Genomic DNA, 26,164 nt, shown 5'->3' with positions numbered 1-26,164 from the left:
ACAAATGAGTTTCAGTCTAATTCAAAAGGTGACAGTTGTAGTCATCTCAATTCAAAACACCTTTCAGGGCTAAACCACACTAAGCTGCACAGGGGTCTCTCTGCTTATGTTTGGAATCTTTGCTCCTCGTAGTCCAGATAGCATAGAAGAGATTCAGTTTCTCTTTGTCAGGGATTTTTATCCCCTCCACTCCAGAGCACAAACTGATGGGATGAGTTCATGCATAGGTTCCTCCTTCCTGGATGGAGTTAGCAATGCAGTCAGTCAACAGGGTTTCTGCCCTTTGATGCTATATCTCAGTTGCTTCAATGGGACATCTTGTATGCAGGACAAGTATTTTACTTTAATCAATGCTTTCTGTCCTTGTCATAAACGGATAGCTAAGGGTTAATGTTCTTTTACCTGTAAAGGGGTAACACCAGTAACCTAAAACACCTGACCAGAGGACCAATCAGGAAACAAGACTTTCTCAAATCTGGGTGGAGGGAAGTTTGTGTGTGAGTCCTTTGTTCTTGTCTTGTGCCTGTCTCTCTCTCGGCTATGAGAGGATTTCTGTTTCCTGCTTTTCTAATCTTCTGTTTCCAAGTTGTAAGTACAAAGATAGGAAGACCATAGGTTTGTTTTTTTGTATTTACATGTGTGTAGTTGCTGGAATGTGTTAAATTGTATTCTTTGTGGATAAGGCTGTTTATTCATATTTCTTTTAAGCAATTGACCCTGTATTTGTCACCTTAATACAGAGAGACCATTTTTATGTATTTTTCTTTTTTACATAAAGCTTTCTTTTTTAAGACCTGTTGGAGTTTTTCTTTAGTGGGGAACTCCAGGGAATTGAGTCTGTAGCTCACCAGGGAATTGGTGGGAGGAAGAAGTCAGGGGGAAATCTGTGCGTGTTAGATTTACTAGCCTGACTTTGCATTCTCTCTGGGTGAAGGAGGGGGGTGGGGGGGAGCTTGGCTCTCTCTCTCGGTACCTATTTCCAGGACTAGAAACAGGGAGGGTGGAATCCCTCTGTTTAGATTCATGGAGCTTGCTTCTGTGTATCTCTCCAGGAACCCAGGGAGGGAACACCTGGAAGGGAGAAGGGAAGAGAAATGGTTTATTCCCCTTTGTTGTGAGACTCAAGGAATTTTGGTCTTGGGGTCCTCAGGGAAGGTTTTGGGGGGGACCAGAGTGCCCCAAAACACTTTAATTTTTTGGGTTGTGGCAGCTTTACCAGGTCCAAGCTGGTAACTAAGCTTGGAGGTTTTCATGCTAACCCCCATATTTTGGACGCTAAGGTCCAAATCTGGGAATAGGTTATGACAGTCCTGTTTGGCGAGTTACCCAAATTACAGAGGTTTACAATGCAAATACTCAATATAACTTTATACCATGCCTATAGAGGTTATAAGTGAGACCAATACATGCAGCATCCTACAAGTATTGTATAAAAGTCTAAACACATTCTTAGCATAATCAAAATAGATATTAGATTTTAAGTTAACACACAGGTAAGCATGACTGTTTTCTAGCTATGCATTTGTAAATGTTCAGTGAGGCCTGGGGCCATGGCACGAGCTGGGACCACCAAATCCCTTTCCTGTCACCAATAGCTCCAAACAAGGTTGTGTGTTTGCTTCCACTCTTCTGTCCTTTGTTTGGCTATGCTCATGGATGCATCTCATGACATTGATGGAGTATTTATCCACTGACGGGAAGACATTCAAGGAGCAATGCTTCCGTGCTTATGCAGAAGAGGCAGATTTACTCATTAAGAAGCCTTTATTTGCTAATGACTGTGCACTGCTTGCTTGCTCAACTGATGACATTCAGTTTATAACTGATCACTTTGCTCATGCACTTTGATTTCACAATCAGTCTAAAGAAAACTGAAATACTGTAGCAACCTGTGGAAGGTGATGCTAAGATCAACACTCCTTTCAGGTGTATCCTTTTATTTATTTAAAGTGAATTTTGTAATGTGGTATTACACCACCATGGGTTCAGCTCTGGCACCTACAGTTTCAAGCCTAGTAGAGTGAAAATTACCTCTGCTACTTGCTTTAGATTTAGAGTCTCTAGGAACACGTAGACCAAGGGTAGTGACCACACATACATTCATAAGTGCAAGGTCTAGTCTGTTTTATAAGTTTTATTAAAAAGTTACAATTAAAGTTATTACCCAAGTATACAGAAATTCTGTACAAACCTATACACAAGTTACAAATATAGTTATGCTCCCATCCTTAACAACAGTGTTTGGGTCTGATGGGTCGCTCATAGTTTGAGCAACAGTAGAGGGATGGTTCCTGCTGGAGTCTCCCATAGGGAGCTCGATTTTCCCATTATGGGAATCTCATTTTTATAATATGATTCTGTCTATACCTACATTTTGTGCATGTCCATAAAAGGTCAACCCTCTTTTCTCTTATTGCTCAGCGTTCCCTGGAAACTTGAGACCCCAGTTTTCTATAGGCTGTGTAAGTCCCTTTAGTCTCATTGGCACTGACGCAGAACCTGTATCCTGTGGTTAAAGACACATTTCAGAGACAGATGCACCTTTACAATATTTTTATTATCTAATATTAATCTTTTGGGTGATTTTGTGAATTACCACCACTTGGTACCTTCCCCCCGCCCCAAATAATCTTCAAGCATCAGGCTATTTTTCAATCACTGGCTTATGTCATCATTTCTTGTCTCCAAGGCCTAAAATAGCTAAGCTAAAAATCTTGCAGGCCTCGGCCTATCAGTTCTTGAATTTCAGCTTGTCTTATGTCTAATACATGATTCTTCTAAATACTGATCAATCTTATACTTTTATAATCCTAAAAATTAACTCTAACATACAATGATTATATATGACAAACATTTTGATCAATCATACCATCACACAATAAAATGAATAATAAACTAAAATCATTGGCTACACAGGTCTGTGGAGAATTTTTGCTACCCACAGAGTATGCTATCTCAGAATACCACAATTGATGAGGAGATTATCCATCACATAGCCAAGGCCAGCTCTGCATGTGGAATGCTCTCATACCCCTATGGAATGATAGCGGCATCAAAACAAGGAGCAAGCAAAATGTCTACCAAGTAGGCATGCCTCTATGCTTCTGTATTGTGGTGAGATATGGATAACATATCAAGAGTCAATTCTTTTAGATGTTAAATAGTCTTAACTAGTCTTTCACTGAAGTAGTGGTTGAACAGAAGTGTAGTACTAGTCACACAGATTTAAACATCTGGTTTAAAGTATTTTCACAAACTTTTAAGTAGCCCACAGTCTCAAAAGGATTAGGCAGACACTTCTATGCAATAAAGCAGAGTTAGGAAATACTTATCTAAGTACAGACGCAATAGCAAACTGTTCTATTAGGAATAAATAGTGGAGAATACCGGGAATGAAATATTATGACAGACACTAAACAATTACTTTGCAGCCTGCTTCAATAAATGTATATGGCTGAGCTTCTGTCTAAGTCTGGATCAGGTTTCCAGAGACTGCAGATGACTAAGGCTTTTGGGAAAGTTAATTTAACAAGTAAAAAAAAACACACACAGAGAACACAAAATGTATACTTTGACTAAAGTAGAGTTTGAGTAATCTTACTATGTTTCTTCAGGTCACACTGCACCCAGACACGCAGATAAGCAGCTTTTCATTATCCTTAATAAAGTTAAGGGGATGTGCTACTTTAATAGCATTGCACTTATTTTCCCCAAAATCAAGACATGCCCCTTTACCCAGTTCCCCTTCTTCCTCTGATGTGCTTAGAAAATAACATACAATGAACCTTACAAACGCTGAACATATACAAATACATATAGGACAGATAAATTGCTGTTGTAAACCACTAAGCTCGTCTGTTTGTTGTCAAACAGACAACTGCTGCTACTTGCACCCACATTTCTTTGTGCATGCAAATACACAGGCACAACATTATACCTGCACAAGTGGAAGCTATGAACGTTCGGAGATCCCAGGACATCTGTCCATCTATGGTTTTAAGGGGGCTAAATCTCCTGCTAATTCCTTAAGAGGACAAATCCAATGACCCCATGGAAGGATTTGAAATGAGTTCTTAAAACAACTTTCTTGTAGTATAAATCACCTCTTAATGGAGAGGTCTTGCCAGGATTTGACTTGGCGGTTCCAATTACTATATGTTTGTACAGGATTTACCACAATTAGAGGCCAAACAGTGTGGGCTATAGAGACTATTAACAATACAGTAACTCCTCACTTAAAATTGTCCCGGTTAACATTGTTATGTTGCTGATCAATTAGAGAACATGCTTGTTTAAAGTTGCACAATGCTCCCTTATAACATTGTTTGGCAGCCACCTGCTTTGTCCACTGCTTGCAGAAAGAGCAGCTCATTGGAGCTAGCTGGTGGGGGCTTGGAACCAGGGTGTACCGGCAGCGTCCACATCAGCTCCCTCTATCAGCTTCCTGCTCCCTTAAGTTCCCTGTGCAGCAGCTGCCCAGCAGGCTATCAATTGCCAGGCAGTACAGCTGTCCCTCCCCACACTGCCATGTACTTCTCTTGCCCTCTGCCTTGGAGATTCTCCTGGGAGCCTCCTGCTTGCTGGGCGGGGGAGGAGGAGAGAGAGAGAGAAAGAGGGGTGCTAATGTCAGGGTGTCCCCCTCCCCCTGCTTACCCTATCTCCATAGAGCAGGTTGGGGGGACATAACAGGGATCAGGACAGGAGGGAGCTTTCTAGCAGCAGGGGCTGTCTCAACTTGGTGATCTACTTAAAAGGGCAGTGTACTTAGAGTGGTGTCAAAATACTTAAAAGGGCAATGCGCATCTCTCCCCCTCACACAGCGTATGTCTCTGTCTCTCTCCGCCATGCAGTCTCCCCTCTCTCCATTCCTGTTGCATTGTAGAGTGTAGGACTATATTAACAACGTGATAACCTTTGAGGGCTCAGCCAAGTGCTAGTTCATCATTTAACAGTAAGGCATTCCCTGGGAAATATCCCACCTTCTGACTCCACCACCTCAGCCAAGCTTCACAATGATCATTGCATTGTTTGTTTAAAACTTATACTGTGTATGTGTGTGTGTATAAGCATAGGGTATGTCTACACTACCTGCTGGATTGGAGAGCAGCAATTGATCCAGCGGGGGTCAATTTGGCACATCTAGTCTAGACATGATAAATGGATTCCTGAGAGCTCTCCCATCAACTCCTGTACTCCACCACCACGAGAGGCACAGGCAGAGTCAACGGGGAGCAGTAATAGTCAACTCACTGCAGTGAAAACAACGCGGTGAGTAGGTCTAAGTATGTCAACTTCAGCTACGTTATTCACATAGCTGAAGTTGCGTAACTTCGAACCACACACACACACACATGCACACACCGTGTAGACCAGGCCTTAGTCTTTTGTCTGGTGAAAAGAATTTCCCTGGAACTTAACCTCCCCATTTACATTAATTCTTATGGTGAAATTGGATTCGCTTAACATCATCATTTCACTTAAAGTAGCATTTTTCAGGAACATAACTACAACATTAAGCGAGGAGTTACTGTACTAGTAGCCCAGCAATTCTCAAACAGTGGGTCAGGACCCCAAAGTGAGTTGCAACCCCTTTTTAATGGGGTCACCAAGCTAGTGTTAGATTTGCTGGGGCCTGGGGCCAAAGCCCCCCTGCCCAAGGGCTTCAACCTTGGGCAGCAAGGCTCAGGTTACAAGCCCCCTTTCACCCCTCAGCCTGGAGCAGGGGGGCTTGTGTGGGCTCAGGTTTCAGTTTCCCCTCCAGGGATCAGAAGGGGGTCATGGTGCAATGAAGTTTGAGGACTCCTGTAGTAGTCCAACTATCCCTGCAGCTGTATCTTCCCCCAAAAAAGAGAATATTCATACATGTGTGAGCAGTGTGTAGCTTTCCCCCTTCCTTCACCATATTAAGAACTGCTAAACTCTCAATTACTACCACACACTCTCAAGAAGAGAGATTCTAAATAGAATAAGCCAATCAGGAATGACACAAGTGTGAAACATACAATCTGCTTGGAACAATCTAAATATTGGTGCAATTATGAAGGATATGACATTTCTGAAACAAACAAAGAAGTCTTACAAAGAAAGATCAACATTTTGGAAAGATTATAATCCTCCAGGTATTACATACTTCATCTGAAGTTAACAACTTTCTAATGCAAGTTCCACTGTGAACAGCATGACTAATGAACAGGTGGGGAAACGAAAGACAGAAATTTACATCAGACAAGTTATTCACAATCAAGACCAACCCAGATGTCTAAGCTGTAGAACTAGTGTTCTTTAAACGATTTTATCAGTCACTAAATATTTGAGTATATTCAGGTAATTTAGCATGCTACAAAAATCACTCCCAAACAAGCAATGTAAACAGCAAGAACAGCAGCTACCATATGCCAGAGGAAAATGGAGATTCAACATGATGTAGTGGGTTAAAAATAGAACCTGATATAAAAGAATACATGTGTGTACAAATGGAAAGAACAAGGGGAACAGACAGGTCAATAGATGCAACACAATTTGTTGACACGAAACAAACAAACAAACAACACTGAGATTAAGATGCAGTTTTAGACAATGTGTATATTTTGGGATTAGTAGAATCTTTTAAGACTTTTTATACTCTCTCAATTGGTTTTAATACTGCCAATTGAAACAAAAAAAAAAGTGTTTGAAGTATACTTGTAAGGATGAAAAAGTTAGAGCAAGCCATCTCCTCTTCGAGTAAGATCACCCTGTCCAAGTCTCAGACAGGTCTCTAAACTTCCTAGTTTGCACCATTACTCAAATCTTTGGCATTCCAGCAGTTCTCTAGCAGATAACTTTGTCCACCCTTCTGTACTTTAGCAGGAATGCCTCTTGTTATTAGTATTAGCACTCTAATCATGGACCAGGATCATGTTGTGTGAGGTGGTGTATAAACACAGAACAAAAAACCGTCCCCTGCCCTGGACAGCTTAATCTATATATAAAACAAGATATGACAGATGCACACAGACATATAGGGGAGCATGAGACAATATTGGTTAGCATCACAGGCCGTGGTCTGCCTACATTAGCAGGCTTATCATTGCCAAGGTTTTTGTAGGTATCATGTTCAAAGGAGACTAAGGAGGGTTTTGAAAGTGGTAAGGAGTTAGTTTTGCAGATGTTTACAGTGAGATCCTTCCGAGCACAAAGGGCAGCATGGGAGAAAGGACAAAGATGCTCATTTGAAAATGTTACAAGTGGGAAATGGAGGCAGCATCGTGGGCTGATGAGAGATAGGAGTCAATGTGTCGACAGTTAGAGAAGAGAGGTAGTGTGGAAACAGGCTCTGAAGCATATTGAAAGAAAAAAATAAACTGATTATGTCTGGCATGACAGAAAGGTTGAAACCTGTATACAAAGAAGAGGGTGACAGTCAAAGTGATGGGCTAGGAAAGTGATCTTTGCAGCAGCAGCAGCATTCTGAATGGATACAGGAGGGCCAAGACTGCATTTGTCAAGACCAGAGAGAACAACGTTGCAGTAATCAAGTCGTAAGACAAGGAGAGCCTTGACTAGAGTTTCAGCGGCACAGATGGATAAGAAAGGCCATTTCTTAGAGATGTGATGCAGAAGGACTCTGCAAGACTTAGACATAGCCTGGATGTGAGGACCTGGAGAGGTCTGAGTCAAAGACGACACGCAGGCTGCAGACCTGCATGACAGGCAGGATGGTGGTGTTGTCCACAGTGATCAACAAAGGAACAAGAAGGGCACGTGGTGGTGGGGATTAAGAGCCGTTTTAGCCATGTTGAGCTTGAGCTGCTAGACACCCACAAGCAGATGTCAGACAGAAAGAGACACCCCAAGATTTCAGTTTGAACAGGTGACATGTCCAGAGTAGAGAGATAGATCTGCGAATTGCCAGCATAGCAAGGGTAGCTGAACTTATATTTGCAGATGAGATTACCTAGAGTCAAACTACAGAGGAAGAAGAGAAGGTGACCAAACAGAACCCTGTGGAACGTCAAAGAAAATTGGGGAAGAGGTGAGGAGGAACTTACCAAAAAACAGTAAGCGGTAGGAGGAAAATGAGGAGAGAATAGAGTTATGGAAAACAAGGGAGGCCAAGATTTCAAGAAGAGCATGGTTGACAGTGCAGACAGGTCAAGGAGGATGAGAATGAAATGCTGATTTTGAGCTTTGCCTGGGAAGAGATCATTAACTTTAGTGACAGCTGTTTCAGTGATGTAAAAGGAGTGCAAGCTGAATTGGTGAGGGTCTAGGATGGAACTGAGGGAAAGGAACTCTAGATAACTATTTTAAACTGCATGTTCAGAGCTTAGAGATGAAGAAGGCAGATGGGGTAGTAGCTGGAGAGGCAAATACTGTCAAGGATGGGTTTGTTTTAAGATAGGAGAAACTTGTATTGAGGAGAAAAGTCACAAGAGCAGGAGCTTAAGGAGATAAGTAAGGGAAAGAGAGAGTGGGCACATGGGAGATCAGGAAATGGTATCAGATCACTGGGGCAAATGTAGGGGTTAGTCAAGGAGAGCAGATGAGAAATTTCTACAGTAGTCACAGGGAAGAAGGGGAAAGAGACCTATAGGAGAGGAAGACAAGACAAGCCGAGGGAAAAGGGAAGGTCACATCACATTTGTACATTTTCTCTTGGAAGAGGTCAGTGAGATCCTGTTCATAAAGAAGCAGAAGCAGGAAGAGGGAAAAGTTTAAGGAGTGAGTTAAAGGTGACTAAAATGCAGTTGGCACTGCATATGAGAGATTCAATCTAGGTTTGATTTTGTCCCATTCAGGTATTCGAGTTAGGCTTCTACCTCGGTGTAGCAGGGTGGACCCCTGCTCCTGCCCTGAAGGGTTAAGAAACAGCCCTGGGAGGGGGCTATGGCCGGAGAAAGCAGCTTTTAGGCTGGACTGATTGGGGGGAAGTGGCTGCAGCTAGGGCCACACCCCAAAACAGACTCAGTTGGCCCTATAAAGGCAGAGAAGCCAGGGGCAGACAAGAGTCTCTCTAGCAATAGAGGGAGATGGGCCTGGCTGCAGGGAGCTGGGCATAAGGGTACCTGAGCAAAGCAGGGCTGGGGAAAGGCAGAGGAGCTGGGGAGCTCTAGCCTGGAAAGCCCGAGGCTGCGGCCTAGCATTGGGCTAATAGGTACTGGGGGTTGCAGAGGGCAGCCCAGGGGTAGGCCAAGGCAGCAGATCCAAACCCTCCTTGCCAGTGATGAGTAGGCTGATACTGCATTCTGCTCCAGGGCATAGGGTTAGACCATGACTGGCAGTAGCCATATACTGAGGCAAGGTGGAGATAGTGGGTGGGGGTTCCCCAGGGAGGGGAGACCCTAAGACTGAGGGGTTACTGCCAGGAGGCAGCACCCCAGATAAAAGGGCACCGAGGTCCAGGAAGGGACACAGGAGCCGGAGGAGAGGCGGATCACTGGCCTGCAGAGGGCACTCCGGGCTGGCAGTGAGCTAATTCCCGAGGACAACTAGCAGGAGGCGCCGCGGGGGTGAGTCTGCTCGTCTACACTCGGATGTGGTAATATCTATCTCCATATCATCATTCCCATTTGTCATCCTACCATTATTCCTAAGCTCCTCATTAAAGACTGAGGCAAAAATATTTGTTTAGATTTTGGGCCATGCCTAGATTATCCTTAACCTCCACTTCATCCTCAGCGTTTAGCTGTCCCACTTCTTCTGTCTTTGTTTTCTTCTTATTTATATGGCTGCTGCCTCATTGTGTACTTCCAATTCCAAATGAGGTGTGTGGTCGACTAGTCAGTTTGTAACTCTGGTGTTCATAACTCTGAGATTCAACTATATTAACCAATAAGAAGGCACCTTTATTTTAAAAAATAAAGAAAAAGTACAAATGGAAACGTTGATTAAAATCATTTAAAATCAAAGCTTTCCACTTGGTGATTTATATTGCTGATTTAAAATAGCCTTGATTTAAAATCAATCCACCCTAATGCTAATAGAATGGGTATCATAGAAAGGCCAAGTGACAGGGCATAAAAGTGGGAGTTGATGGGCAATGCTGAAAGAGACCAGATGATGGTCAGAGACAAAGCACTCGGCAACAGTGAGAGATCGGTGTCTGCTTAATGGAGACCACGTGAAACACATGGCCCTCTTGGCAAGAAAGTAAGTTGAATTGGGGCAGGAGCAATGCAGTAGGTCCCCTACAAGGCAGCTAGGACACATTGCCCCAGGGAGTGGGAAGAAGACTATTGTAAGCCTTTCAGAATAGAATATTATCTTACTGAACCTTGAAAGTCTTCATTAACAGAGATTCCAGAGCCTCAGGTAGGAGCAGGCTCTATTGCTTAGTGGTTATTGGGGTTAGAGTTTTTCTTAATACTTAACCTACTTAACCCTGCAGTCTTGCAAGCCCACTACTTTTTGGTTGTAGCTTCCTGTCCTCTTTGCACCATCCCTTTATGTATTTGTAGAGTTATGTCTCCCCTCAGTCATTTCATCTAGACTCCTCTCCCTTCCTGCATTCCTTGCACATCCAGAACTCCTAGAGCAGGAGTTCTCAAATTTCATTGCAGCGTGACCCCCTTATGATGACGACAACAAAAATTACTTCACAACCTTCAAAGGGGGGGGTCAAGGCCTGAACCTGCCCAAGCCCCACTGCCCCAGGTGAGCGGAGCGCATCAAAGCCTGAGCTCCACCGCTCTGGGCAGGGGGGCCAAAGCTGTAGCTCAAGGGCTTCCTCCCTAGGCAGGGGGCCTGCAACCTGAGCCCCGCCAGCCAAGGCAGAAGCCCTCAGGCTTTGGCCTGGGGCAGTGAGGCTCAGGCTTCAGCCCTGGGCCCCAGCAAGTTTAAGCCAGTCCTAGCCACCTCCATTCAAAAGGGATCCTGACCCACTTTGGGGTCTAATGTCCTAGAGACTTCAGGAGCAACGCAAGTACGATCAGGCCCGTAGCCATCAAGGGAAAAAAAGTCAGTCTTACAAGTTCTGCATTCACCACCTTCTATTACTAAAAGGAATCGGGATGGATTTTTTGATAACTTGTTCTGTTCATTCCCTCTGGGGCACCTGGCACTGGCCACTGTCAGAAGACAGAATACTGGGCTAGATGGACCTTTGGTCTGACTTAGTACGACTGTTCTCAATTGCCAATCTGTATTTTGAAAAGACTCCTATGTATTATTTGTTAAACATGACTATGAATACACCTCTACCCCAATATAACGCTGTCCCTGGGAGCCAAAAAAAAAATCTTACCACATTATACGTGAAACTGCGTTATATCGAACTTGGTTTGATCCGCCCCCGCCCCCCCCAGAGCGCTGCTTTACCGCGTTATAGACGAATTTGTGTTATGTTGGGTCACGTTATATCGGGATAGAGGTGTACTTCTATATAAACATATGCATAATATGGTTCAATTTGCGACGCTGCAGAGGAAACCAAGGTAAATCTCTGCCATTGATACCATTTATTTTTTAATTACTGAATTTATGGTGTAATATGTCATTTCTTCAACAGAAAGCAGTTTGGCAAAAACAGTAATGTTTCATAGTCAGAGGTGGCAATTGTTTCAAATATTATCTTCACTAACTATTTTACTATTAAAAGGTAAAATAGTACTATTTGTGGTAGCCATCGGTTACACAATAAATATACCTGTTAGGTACTATAAATTACCATTTAGCACCACCACACCCTGTTGTAGTAATTTTGCTCAAAAAGAGTTTGAACATTACACATGCTGCTGCTAAGCCTTAAAACATTCAGTTTATAAAAAGACACCACTGTAACCTGGGACTCATGAATCAGAGACTCAATATTTCTTAGTTTCTATCATCTGTTAATAGGATTTGTGCTTTTATTTCCTCCCTCCCATTTCTGTTTGCTATTCCTATCTCCACTCAAATGCTTAGTTTTTTTTTTTTTAAGACAGTGCCAACAACCCCGCAACAAGCTACTGACCTCAAACAAATTTAGTTTTCCAGCATCAAATTTTATTATAAATAACAATGTTTTTAAATTATAAAAATGTTCTTGAGTACTGCTCTGTTACCTTCTTTCCAACATACACCTCCCATACACAACTCTGCCCCTTCCTCTTACTCTCCTGGTATGTCTTAAGTTACACCTAAATATAATCAAGACAAAAAGTTATTCAGCTTTTTGGAGAATGCCAACACCCCCTCCTCCCCCCCCCCCCCAAAAAAAAACAGGAACAGAAAATATTCTTATCAGATTTCTAAACTACCTGCAAAGCTGGTTTCACAAAAATTAAATCTCATCTACCAGGGGATTCGTGAAGCCCTATAAAAGCTGGGGATTGTACTGTCTAGCAATAAAGAGCTATACGAATCTAATAGAAGAGCAGTCCTATAACTTTCTGTACACGTCATAATGAAGACCTGATAGTTCCTCCCCTGTCAAAGCTAAAACAAGCTTTCCATTATAAGCTTCATTTTTTAAATCCTCCTAAGCCTTCTCACCCAAAATGTTTCATGAATGTCTTCAGACCCAATCACCCCAAACTTGAGGCTAATCAGACATGGCAAGTCTGGCAAATGGAAGGTCTTTTCATCTTTAGCCTGGTCTACACTATGAGTTTATTTCAAATTTAGCAGCGTTAAACCAAATTAACCCTGCATCTGTCCACAAAACGAAGCCCTTTATTTCAATACAAAGGTTTTTAATATCGATATCCCTACTCCTATCGGACGAGGGAAGTAGCACTCAAATCGGTATTGCCATATCGAATTAGGGTTAGTGTGGCTGCAATTCGATGGTATTGGCCCCCGGGAGCTATCCCACAGTGCACCATTGTGTCCGCTCTGGACAGCGATCTGAACTCGGATGCACTGGCCAGGTAGACAAGAAAAGCCCCGCAAACTTTTGAATTTCATTTCCTGTTTGCCCAGTGTGGAGAGCTGATCAGCACAGGTGACCATGCAGTCCCAGAATCAAAAAAGAGCTCCAGCATGGACTGTACAGGAGTTACTGAATCTGATCTCTGTATGGGGAGATAAATCTGTTCTATCAGAAGTCCGTTCCAATAGATGAAATGCCAAAACATTTGAAAATCTCTCCAAGGGCATGATGGAGAGAGGCCACAACAGGGACTCAACACAGTGCTGCGTGAAACTAAGGAGCTGAGACAAGCCTACCAGAAAGCCAAAGAATCAGATGGACACTCATAGAGGGAGGGGTGACTGATGACTGTAGCTATCCCACAGTTCCCGCACTCTCTGAAAGCAATTTGAACTCTTGGCTGAGCTCCCAAAGCCTGAAAGGTCAAAAATATTGTCGCGGGTGGTTCACGGTATGTGTCATCGGCCCCACCACCACCTCCCTCCGTGAAAGCAAAGGGGAAAAAAAATCCTCCTCGCCTTTTGTCAATGTCACCGTATGTCTACTGGATGCTGCTGGCAGATGCGGTGCTGTAACACTACACAGCAGCATCCCCTTCCCTTCCCTTGCTTTGTGGATGGCAGACGGTACAGTAGGACTGATATCCGTCATCGTCGTCCCGTGAGTGCTCCTGGCTGGCCTCAGTGAGGTCGGCCGGGGGCACTTGGGCAAAAATGGGAATGACTCCAGGTCATTCTCTTCTTTAAGCTTTGTCTAATGGAGATTCAGTCCTGCCTGGAATATCATAGCAGCTGGAGGCTGCCCTCCCCTCCCCCCTTTGATCTCTGCTTGCACAGGCAATAAAAAGTCATTGTTGTTTCTGATTCATGCATTCTTTATTACTTCATCACATAAATCAGGGGATAACTGCCATGGTAGCCCAGGAGGGGTGGGGGAGGAGGGAAGCAACGGGTCATGTTGTTGGAGGGGCACCCTCTAGAATAGCAGGCAGCTCATCATTTCTGTGGGATGTCTGGGGCTCTGACGCGGAGCGGCCGTTTGCCTCTCTGGTTCTTTAGTAGGCTTGTCTGATAGTCTAGGCAGGACTGACTTTCCCTTAGACAAAACTTAAAGAAAATGACCTGGGGAGTCATTCCCATTTTTGTCCATGCGCCCCCGACCGACCTCACTGCTGCTGGCCAAGAGCACCCATCACAGCAGCAGATGGTACAGTATGACTGGTAACTGTCTTTGTCAACTTGCAAAGCAGCAGATGGTACAGTAGGGCTGGTAACCGTCTTTGCTAACTTGCAAAGGCAAGGGGATGCTGCTGTGTAGCGCTGCAGCACTGCGTCTGTTAGCAACATCCAGTAGACATACGGTGACAGTGAAAGAAGGCTGAACGGGTTCCATGGTTGCCGTGCTATGGCATCTGCCTGGGCAATCCAGGGAAAAGGGTGCTAAATGATTGTCTGCCATTGCTTTCACGGAGAGAGGATTGACTGATGACATTTACCCATAATCACCCGCGACAAATTTTTGGCCCCATCAGGCATTGGGATCTCAACCCAGAATTCCAATGGGTGGGAGAGACTCTGAACTATGGGATAGCTACCCACAGTGCAACGCTCCTGAAGTCGACGCTAGCCTCGGTACATGGACGCCTACTGCCGATTTAATGTGCTTAGTGTGGCGGGTGCACTCGACTTTATATAATCGGTTTCCAAAAATCGGTTTCTGTAAAATCAGAATAATCCAGTAGTGTAGACATACCCTTAGGAAAGGAGAATCACTTCTCTTATTATGTCAGCTCAAAAATGGCTTGATCTAGAAACCTGAAGTTCTGTTCTGTTACCTGCAATGAGAACTAGCATCCAAGTATTTTTAGAATAGTTGGGAAGTCAATTTTGGAGAAGGTCACTCACTGTAAAACTCCCAAAACTTTTCAAAACTGTTAAGTCCTGACAGAGATGAACTCCTCTCTTTAAGCTTTTGTTAATGAGATAGCTTCTAGCTCTTTTTGTTAAAGATAAATTGAAAAGGAACACCAATCACTACGGTTGGCAGTTCACCAAGTTAATCTTTCCCTCAAAGTCATTCAGTTATTCATGGGCCTTCTGTAACACCCTCCTCCACATCCAGGAAGGAAAACATGTCAGCCACCAGAGCTGGCCGGTAGAATTTCTGCTCCTGACTGAGAGCATCTATGAACACCCTTCCTACCATAAGGGAGAGCAGATGAGGGAATCCTAGACCTCATCTTCAATTCAGTGACTCCTCCAGTGATTTTACTAAAAGATACCATGACCCACCAGTCCTTGAGCCAATGTCACTTTCCTTTCCACAAAGGTAACTGCATACTAACGTGCCTCAGCAGAAGTCATTTTCCACCCATTTATCGATTTACAACCAGTTGAGTAGAGGATAAGGAAGATGTAGCGGCGGAAATTCATCCTACTGATGGGTGAGCACATGATGGCATGATATTTAATCCCTTTTCTCAGGTAAAGAGTAGTATTGACAAAGAGAATTACTTCTTTAAAAATGTTGAGGTAAGAAGCCATTATACAGATAAATTATCATCTTGTCACAGGAAAAACATTTTAGATGACTTCAGGTCACAGCTAGTAAAAAGAGCATGTATGTCAATAAAAAAAGTACATAAATACTTACAAGATACTTATTCACTAGCTTTTTGACCACAATTTTTTTTAAAAAGTTTAAAAATGGAAAAACAAAAAAGCCTCTACTTACTATGTTTCAAGTGGTATCTAAAAATTTCACTACTTAGAAGACCCCTACACACAGACACACATGCATCTACTTCAACCCTCCCCCTTATCCCCAACCCTCCGAAAACCTGGAGCTGCATGCAAATCTGATGCTGTCCTCTTTATATATTTTGACAGCAGATGGAGTAGCACATCCATATGCTGATACACTTGTTTAAAGTGTCTTACAGTTTTAGTCAGTGAAGTGGAGAGTTTCTATAGTGTTACCATCTACCAATCAGGTGGGTAGAAGATGAGGATTATATGGCCAAAAGTTACGTTTGCTTGCAGAATCTTAACTCTGCATTTTTTTGTCTCCTATTTATAAATATAACAATACTAATGTTTTACGTAACTATTTGCTTACAACTTCTACTCTGTTAATGAAGTTGTCTGGAAGAAGTCATTAAAATCTTCAGAGAAAGTATACATACAGGGTACATATTTACATTTTTCTAATGACTACCCAAGAATGACTTAAAGGTCCTGTAACATTCCGTTCCTGTATGATGAACAAATATCAATGGTGGGCCTGTATACCAAGTCTCATTTGTATGAGAGTGAGTGAAAGAATTTCACAACTTGAAGCACTTAAGAATAAAAATGTGCAGCTACAGCATGATATTTTGCAGCTGCAAGATGTCAGCTCAGAGCTACAAACTACAGTCTCTCTAATGATCTTTCTGGTATGAGAGGCCAGCTCCATTATAATTAAAGACAGCAATATAAACTTGGCAATTCTCCCTATGTAAACTAGAGCTAATCAGCCGGTAACACAAATTCCTGGCACTCCAACAGTTGCGTCAAAGCCATGTTGAAGGAACTCAAGTCTTTCTTCTTGAAATTTTTGCTTACGAATAACTGTCCCAGAACAGCAATCAGCTGTCAGAAGAACCACCAAATCTGGATGGACCAGGCATATTCTCCCACACAGACTCACAAGACAAGAATGTCTTCAGAACAAGCTGTTCATCTGGATGACTAATATTTCTATAATCTTGCTCATTTAAAAAAAAAATATATTTGTCTTTTAACACTTCATTTTCAACCACAGTAGTTACTGACACTGACTTAGGAGATGTCTGCACTGCCATCAGAAGTGTGACAGCAGCACATGCAGACATCACCAAGCTAGCTAATTCAGGTACCAAAAGCGAAGAAGCTGCACCAGCAGCAGATGGCAGCATGGGCTACCTGTCCAAGTACATACCCAGGGTCCCAGGCACAGTTGTATAGCCCATGCTGCCATGGCTTCATTGCTACTGTTACTTAAAGTAGCTAGATCAAAGCTACTTACTGTCTCTCTCTGTCACTGGGGCAGTACAGACAGCTGTGCTAAGGTTAGAGAGGAAGGGGTAAAGACACAATACATACCACATAAGTTTTTTCACCCCTCAAAAAGTGTGTGTTAAAACCAGCCTCTAAAATCAACATAGCAGATTTTATTAGGTTGGGGAAATCAACCCAGGGCCAGAATAGGTCTGTTGAACCAGGCCCTAAATTAATACACTATTAAGATTGCACAAGAATGTTTGATTTTTAGAAAAAATGCCCTCTCATCCCCACCTCCTTCCATTACTCCCTAACTGGAGGACCTAGCGTGTTGCAATGCAGATTGTAGCAGTCCATCACTGTAAAAGGAGTTTCCAGCTGTTGCTAATATAATGTAACAAAGAATGCAGAAATCCAGCAGAAGATGAGAGGCATGTCTGATTGATCTAGACCAGACTCAAAACTGAAGGACTTGTATGTCTGTGTCCATATGTGTCCAACGCAAAATGGTTAGTCCCACATCTGACTAGCTGATTCAAGAAGAACCTAGTCATTTTTTTTAAAATATAGCATCAATCCACATAAAACTACAAATGAAGTCTCCTCTAGTATTGCACAATGCAGAGTTTAATGACTCTCAGCTATTCACCTTTTCAGTTCTGGAACTACTCCAGGCCAAGGCCAAATTCGCTCATTTATGCAACCACATGGGGGGAGGAAGATGGAGGCAGAAAGAAAAAGGAAAAAAAAAAAAAAGTGTGTAGAAATCAGGCTCAGGCTCCTAATAAGTAAGTTCATCATTTACTAAAAAAGCACTCTTCCTCTCTCTGCTCCCCCACTTCTCCTGCTCTCAAACTAGGACTCGCTATAAAAGGCACAAAGTCCTTCCTCTTCACTACCTAAGCCCCCTTCCAGTAAATAATTAATGTTCTTGTTCCCCCTAACTTAAGTATGAAAGAAAGCGCGCGCGCGTGTGTGTGTATTTTTACATGTCCTGTATTTAGTGGATAGCTCGTTTTTGTATTTCGCGTAACTCACCTTTCTATACAGCTTCAGGCTAGGGTTTTCAAAATGGGGCCTACAAGAGTTGGGCTTCCAAGTCGGGCTAGAAAAGTCCAAAGCCCTTTGACTTAGACTGTTGGGTTAAAATTTTAAGTTGTCACTAACTTGTTTGCTTTTCATTATTCATGCCTTTGCTGCCTCACTCAGCTTGGACAGTAAAATCAGACTATTTGTTTAGATTTAACATTTAAAAACCAGAAGAACTCCAAGCACTATGAATATAATTAGACCTATCGCAACAAAACACCCAGCAGCATAAATACTAGAATACAAATAAGTTAAGTCTGCCAATCAGGAATATTAAGTAATCAAAAGGAAGATAATTTAACTTAGGCAGCTGCCAAAATGTGAAGACTCCAGAAAAGCTCTCACCTCCAAATCACACCCAGGAACATACCTCTCCTCGTTCCCAGAAACCCTATCAGGCAAAGTAACTGGTCTGTGTATAGAGCCAATTTCCAATACTGATCTCCATGTATTAGCACTTTTTATTTCAGTAGCTGACTCTCAAGGAAAGATTGTTTTTAAATTGTAAGAACTTATTTTGTAAAACAATTTTAATCCCAAATCTAGAACTGAGATGTATACTGTCTCCTTTTTTTTCTTGCTTATGAAAGCAGTACCTTAGATTAATAAGTTACATTTCTTGTCATGTTTTCTCTACATTTCCTCCGCCACCAATGAAATTTCAGGTTTAATTAAAAATCTAATCTAGGAACCTTAAGAGTTATAGGCCGAGAGAACTGAAGCCTATTACTTGACTCAACATCATTTCTCTGTCCATCTGCTGAGTCCATGTGCTTTATGCATTACTTTATAAAAGTAATAGTGAAGATTCTCCTCACCTGATGACCATGAAGAGTATACAGCAGCCTTCCTTCTAGTAAATCCAGAATTTTAAGGGTTGAATCACTGGAGGCAGTAATGAGGTAGTTTCCAGAGGGGTGAAAGGAAAGAGAGTTTACCACAGCACTGTGCACTAGGGAAGAAAATAAATATAAATAAAATAAATACATATATACACACACATAGAGAAACCAATTTATACAATAAATCATGCCCCCCACACACAAACACGTTCCAATACTCTATTCTAATATGTTTAATGTGTTTTCTGATCATAATTTTCACATTATGCAGGAACCCTTTTCAAAGCATTCTACAATGAGAGTCATATTCATGTCTGGGGAAGAGTAAGTTTTGCCAGTTACTCCAAAGCTCAGTTTGGCCCTATGCATTTTAAGTTTAAACCAGAAATTTGAACTGTACACCAAGGTCTTCTCTAACCAGTGAAAAGGGATTCTGTGAATCAAAACTGAACATTAAACATTTTTCCAACGAGGCTCTACTTTTCTCAAATTCTAAGCCATCTTAAAATGAAGGCAAAACCTCAATGCCAGCATCTCAGGGAGAATGTTAAGTAACACTTTTGTGAAAAAAGCTACAGCAAGTGATTTTGTTTTGACTTGCCACTTGTGCCAAAATTTCGTCTTCCTCCAAAATCTGCAGTCTTAGTTTAAGACACTTTATAAGAGCAGTACCAGCCAGCTTGAAAACGTATGTTTGATAGAGGCCCTATTTGAAGGTCTAGCATGAGATGTCTTTATAGTTTCAACAAAACTCACTAGGACATTGAAAGTTTCTTAGAACAGTAAGTAGTATTTGGGGATTTTTAATTTTGAAACATGCATGTCCAGTGATACAAGCCTTTCTACATGGGGACAGAGCCTAAGAGTGGTACTTAGAAGAATTAAAAAAAACTTCAGGAAAAGTCTGAATTAATCTTCTGAATAGCATCTTTTTCAAATCTTCTGCAACAAAATGATCTCCTTATATTTATGTATTATAGCATAAATATGCCATTGAGCATATTTATCTATCTATCTATGGGAACATATAGTACTTCACATAATGTATACTGCTTATTCATATGTGATATTACAGGATACCAGTAACCACCACTTAAAGATGTTTTGAATATGAAGTTTAATTTGTCTCTTAGTTGCACTATCTGGCTCAAAAATGTTCTAGCGCCTTGAATTTAAGCTTTATTATAAAAAGAGACCAAAACTAAATTTAGTTTTTATTTCAGTCCAAGTTGCACTTACCTAGTCTTACTACAAACCACAGATAGAATTTTAAAAGCACATAACACTGCAATATCATTAGATTTGATATCTGAAATAATCTTGAGTTAACACAAAATGTAGATATTTCCCCTTAAATATTACTAACAGTTGTCACATCAACAATTCTTAAAATGTCTTTCAAAAAAAAAAATAAAAAATAAAATAAAATAAAAAGGAGGCCCAACTATACAAAAGGAGATTCTTAATCCAACCCAGGTAACCTGGAAATGATTACTGTCTCAGGTAAACACTTAACTTTCTCATGTAATTGAAATAATGAATTTAATACCATCATGTACATTACTTTCCCAACTGGTGGACAGTGGGGAAAAAAAGAACAAACAAAAACGCAAACATTTCTGGAGACAGAAATTGATTCAGAGATTGAAAATAGAACAAATTTTTACTATAGATATTTTATTTTAGTTCACGTCACTAGAATAGGGTTGTTAGTATAATTTTCTACTGCTAATGAAATGTATATAGCCTCCACAGTCAGATCTATTATCCCCCACTCCGTATACCCATTCAGTTAATGGATGTACATGTATTTTATCAAAGGAATAAGTTTCAGAACAGAGTACTTTGACCAAGCCTGCACAGAAAAGTGACCAGAAATATGGTGGCCAAGAGTGGATCCTCTGAAGCCCAGGACAGGAAATGAACTACTTCCAACTTCAACAAAGAGGATGGGAACTTTCTAGGATGGAAGGAAACCATACAAACCCCGCAGACAGGTTGAGGCCAAGCATTGTAGGCAGCCACAGCTTGTGCCCAAGTACTTCTTGGCAGCCATAAGCTCAGAGAAAGGTCCATCTGTCCTCGTCTGCCATCAATTATTGCTATTTATTATCTGTACTACCTTAGTGACTACGAACCAATTCACAGGTCAGGGACACCACTGTTCTAAGCATTTACAAACACAGAACAAAAAGACTGATTGTAAGCCTCTTGGGGCAGGGACCAAGTATAAAATGATACAACAGATGGATATAGACAGAGGGAGGAGTACTAACAAAGAGGCAATACAGGTCAGCATGACAGGCAGTGGTCTCAGCAAACTTGCAGCATAATTATTGTCAAGTTTTTTTGTAGGCCTCACAGCAAAGGAGTTTTGAGGAGGGATTTAAAGGTGGATGATGAAGTAGCTTTTCAGATATTAATGGGGAACACCTCCCAAGCATATCTGGCAGCATGGGAGAAAGCACACCAGATGTTTGAGAAGTTAACAAGTAGTAGAGGCTGGGATCGTGGGCCGGTAGGAGGCGATCATCAACAGCTCAACTGCTTCCCATACCAGCTCCCACACCTCAAGAGATACTTACCACCACCACTACGTCCTCCCCCAATTCACTAACACTGAGCTTGACAGCAAGAACTGTGATCCAACTCTATTTCATGCTGCAACTAATGATACCAATGAATGGTAGAGGCAACAGGGGAAAGAAGAAGCCCCTGCCACTGACTTGTCCATTTGCCATTCAAAGCTTAGAAGTGTGTATGGCCAATATTAAAGAGATGAAGTCTCTCTCCAATATCCTGGGACCAACATGGTTACAACTACACTGCATGTGGCCAATATCAACCCCCATTTATGATTAGCCCAGTATTAAGGTCATACACACATCTCTTTTTGCAGATTTATCCACTAAAATTGAGTCTCTGCAGTCCAAAGGGTGAACTTAAGTACTGTGAACAAAATGTAAATCATAAACTGACAATGGTCAGCCCATTGAGTACCAGAGATTAGATAATACTAATTTAGCAGCCGTTGACTAGAATATAAATTAAGACAGCCATAACAACCTCAATAAAGGTGGTTTCCATTGTACATCTACTGTTCGATATTCTTCATCGTTTCTTTGTTCTTTATCAACAGTCCTAATAAAAAAATATAGTCATGATGTTACAAAAAAAAATGCGTAGGGTTGTTCCAGTAGACTAATGTAAGCACAATGTGAACTGAAACTTTGGGCACTGCAGAGCCAGCAGAGTTGGATGCTAAAGTACTGTAATCTGGGATCACCTCTGATCTGATGGCTTACTCACAAATCCATGACTTTGAGCTGTAGGTTTAAAAAAAGAGAAATAATGGGAAAAACCTGAAGGAAATCCAAAGGATTCTAAGCTACTATTAGTAATACAACCTCTCTTCTCCCCTGCTGCAAATGATGCCTCCTCCATACCAAAAATTTAAACAAAAAACAAAACGTGGAAAACAAATATTTTGGCAATGTACAATGTGATCAGGATGATTGCCCAGGGTACTTAACTCCATGAAATCTGCATTGCTCTATTTTTTGTGACCTAAAATGTACAATGTGATATAGTAATTTATTCCATTTATACTTATTACATATGGAATAAATTACTATCAACCTTTATTATTAATTTGTATTGTGATACCAGCTAAGAGCCACAGCCACGGACCAGACTCCATTGTGCTAGATGCAAATAAACACAGAACAATAAGTTGATCCCTGCCTCCAAGTGGCTCATACAGCATAATCTAGTCCCTTAAATTATTCTGTTACTAGCCAGAACCCCAAAGACACTTCTATTGACACCATCTGAGACTAATGCGAAATAACCAAGTACAAAGACAGATGGCGGACATGGATGTCTTTCATTAGGCTACTTCTAATTATTTATGCACTTGCTGTAATTAGACTGGTAAGAGATATCACTATAACCTTATGCTGTTACCTATAAGAGTAATGCATCATGCCTAATACACATAACTTCACACTAATAAAATTTTATGTCCGAGTACATTCAGATAGTCATTCTGAAGAGTCCACTATTTATTCCTCCTAGATAATGAGGAATTGAAGGTTAAGTCACATCACTAGGGATGCTAGTTTCCTTATTTTGCAATATTGGCATCAGATTTGCCCCACACAACAGGTCTTAACATATTAGTGAATTTCATTCATACCAGTAACACTGCTATACAGACTTTTTTTGACTGATTTGCTGTACAGGAGTACTCTTCTTAGTGTAGTGGGTAAACAGTTCATTTGTCTGCTCATTAAGTATGTCCAGATTATTTTCTAAGGGCTTGTCTACATCACAAAGTTGCAGCGCTGGTGAGGGGGTTACAGCGCTGCAACTTAGGACGTGTACACATCTGCAGGGCATCACCAGCGCTGCAACTTCCTGTTTGCAGCGCTGGCCGTACTCCCGTTTTGGTCTCGGGTGTAGAGGATCCAGCGCTGGTGATCCAGCGCTGGTAATCAAGTGTAGACACTTACCCAGCGCTTTTCTTGACCTCCATGGAATAAGCAGGTATCCCAGCATACCTGAGGAAGCCTCTGGTAATCAGCTGGTCTCCTTCCCCGGTTTGCTCTCAGCGTTCCCCGACACCCGAGCAAGCAGGTCTCCTTCCTGCGGTTTGCAGGGTGGTTCGGGGAACGCGAGAGCAAACCGCGGCAAAGCTGGTCTCCTTCCCCAGTTGCTCCCGCGTCCCTGAACCTCCGTGCAAGCAGGTCTCCTTCCCTGCGGTTTGCAGGGATGGTTGGGGAACGCGAGAGCAAACCGCGGCAAAGCTGGTCTCCTTCCCCGGTTTTGCTCTCGCGTTCACCCGAACCTCCGTGCAAGCAGGTCTCCTTCCCTGCGGTTTGCAGGGGGGTTCAGGGAACGCAGAGAGCAAACCGCGGCGAAGTTGGTCTCCTTCCCCCCCGGTTTGCTCTCGCGTTCCCCGAACAAGCAGGTCTCCTTCCCTGCGGTTTTGCAGGGTGGTTCGGGGAACGCGAGAGCAAACCGCGGCAAAGCTGGTCTCCTTCCCCGGTTTGCTCTCGCGTTCCCCAACCTCCGTGCAAGCAGGTCTCCTTCCGTGCGGTTTGCAGGGGGGTCGGGGAACGCGAGAGCAAACCACGGGCGAAGCTGGTCTCCTTCCCCGGTTTGCTCCTCGCATTCCCCAAACCCCCCTTGAAGCCGCCCAACAGCGCTGCAGTATGGCCACATCTAACACCACTTGCAGCGCTGGTTGCTGTAAGTGTGGCCACTCTGCAGCGCTGGCCCTATACAGCTGTACTAATACAGCTGTAACAACCAGCGCTGCAAAATTTTAGATGTAGACATACCCATAGTCAGTTTATTGAGACACCCTATAGAAAAGCAGAAAGCAAATTGTAAAACCTTTAACTATCATTTACAAATGTTGCAGCTGGAACAAAGTCATGGCAACAAGAACAGATTAATCAGTGATTGGGTACAACCAAAGCGTTATTCACCTCTCTATCGGGGGGGAAAACCTACTCATCAATTACAACTCTTCAATCCATCCAATTTGACTCTTAAAAATGGATTCACTTGGAAAAAAAAAACAAATGTGTCAGTTTCTTAACATGATTATATATTGAAGGAAAAGACGCCCTCTAGAGGAATTTAGTGATTTCATGGTTACCTGTTCTAAAAATATAATTTTCACATGTGGAATACCTGTAACTTCTATCTAAATCAATGAGTTAGGTATATAATGCTTATGCAAGAAAGAGATTCCAGTTGCTTTGCAGATACAAATGAGTATGACTTCACTGTGCTCATAACCATTGCAAGTTATTAGTTTTAATTTATTATTTCAAACTGAAAGTTTGGTATCTAATTAGGATTTATGCAGTAGCTGGTTTTACAAGATTTCAATAACAAAAGTGTAACAATAAAAATGCTACTCAGGAAAAAGACACAGTTAAATTCCAAGAGACAAAATAATCCTGGCAGTCAAATGGTAACTAAGCCATACTGAACCCAGACAATTTAATCTCTCTAAATCGTAAGCAGGAAGAAATCACTGTAGAACCAAATAATGGTGTGGCTGGAAACATATGCTGTATATCCTGCCACTGCATAAAAGCTGATAAGCAGTTTCAGATTGCCCTTTACCCTAGTTTAAGGATTTAAAAAAAGTTCTGTCTGTTTTAACAGCAGAGGTTTTATACCTATTTCCAAGTTTTACTAATACACACACAGTTTGGAGTAAGCACTTCTCTCAATACACAGACAACTTTGCTAGTGGAGTTATGGCCATCAGAAAGAAATACCCCCTTTAGCTCAGACACTCATATTTGGTTTGTGCTGAAATTCTTGGTTACAACTATAGTGTAACCAATAATATGGTGACATGCATACACCATCCACAAGTATTCTGCACTGCACCTCTTCTGGAAGATCTTTGTTTGCCTTAACATATGTTCAGCAACATAAATGTTGATACATTGGAAAGGGCATACAGAAGAGCCCAATAATGATTAACGGATTGGAAAACATGCCCTTATAGTGGAAGGCTCAAGGAGTTCTATCTGTTTAGCTTAAAGAAAAAGTTAGAGGGGACTTCATCACAGTTAAGTATCAACATGGGGAACAGAAATTTAATAATAGAGGGCTCTTGATTCTAGCAAGCAAAGGTATAATGTGGTCAAATGGCTGGAAGTTGAACCTAGACAAATTCAGACTAGAAATAAGGTGCAATATTTTAACAGTGAGAGTAATTAATCATAGGCACAATTTATCAAGGGTTTACCTCCCTTCCTTTGGTCAGTTTGGAAATGCAATGAGGTAATGCTCAACTGACTGAAGCGGGGGGGGGGGGAGAGGGGGAGGCAAAGCCGAGAGGTAAGAAAGGACAGGATGAAAGGGAGAGACATTTGCCATGCTCTCTCTCTCCCACCTACATCTGCAGACACCACACCCAAGCAACTGAGTGCTGATCAAAGGGGAGAGCCTAACTGAAGAGGAACCAGCCAGCCTGTGGTGAGAAGCATTTAAGTTTGTAAGAACACTGAAAGTGTTCAGATCAGCTTAGAATGCGTTTTGCTTTTATTTCATTTGACCAAATCTGACTTGTTATGCTTTGACTTATAAATCACTTAAAGTCTACCTTTATAGTTAATAAATCTGTTTATTCCACCTGAAGCAGTGTGTTTCATTTGAAGCGAGTCAGACACTTGCCTTGGGATAACAAGCTTGGTACATATCAATTTCTTTGTTAAATTGACGAACCCATATAAGCTTGCAGCGTCCAGCGGGCATAACTGGACACTGCAAGATGGAGGTTCCTAGGGTTGTCTCTGGGACTGGAGGTATTGGCTAGTGTCATTCGGTTGCACAATCTAAGGAGC

General features: G+C 42.0%; 1 protein-coding gene across 2 annotated transcripts in view; it reads right to left on the bottom strand.

The window, feature by feature from the left end:
* POC1A (POC1 centriolar protein A) overlaps positions 1 to 26,164 on the bottom strand; it is a 102,678-nt gene that overhangs the window by 57,923 nt on the left and 18,591 nt on the right. For both annotated transcript variants that reach the window (XM_030570762.1, XM_030570763.1), the window contains one exon: positions 18,762 to 18,895. In XM_030570762.1, coding sequence (XP_030426622.1) covers positions 18,762 to 18,895 — 134 coding nt within the window. The remainder of the gene's footprint in view (positions 1 to 18,761; positions 18,896 to 26,164) is intronic.

The sequence above is a fragment of the Gopherus evgoodei genome, chromosome 7 (assembly GCF_007399415.2).
Source record: "Gopherus evgoodei ecotype Sinaloan lineage chromosome 7, rGopEvg1_v1.p, whole genome shotgun sequence".
In the NCBI taxonomy this organism is placed as follows: domain Eukaryota; kingdom Metazoa; phylum Chordata; order Testudines; family Testudinidae; genus Gopherus; species Gopherus evgoodei.
This window is presented reverse-complemented; position numbering and strand designations above follow the sequence as displayed.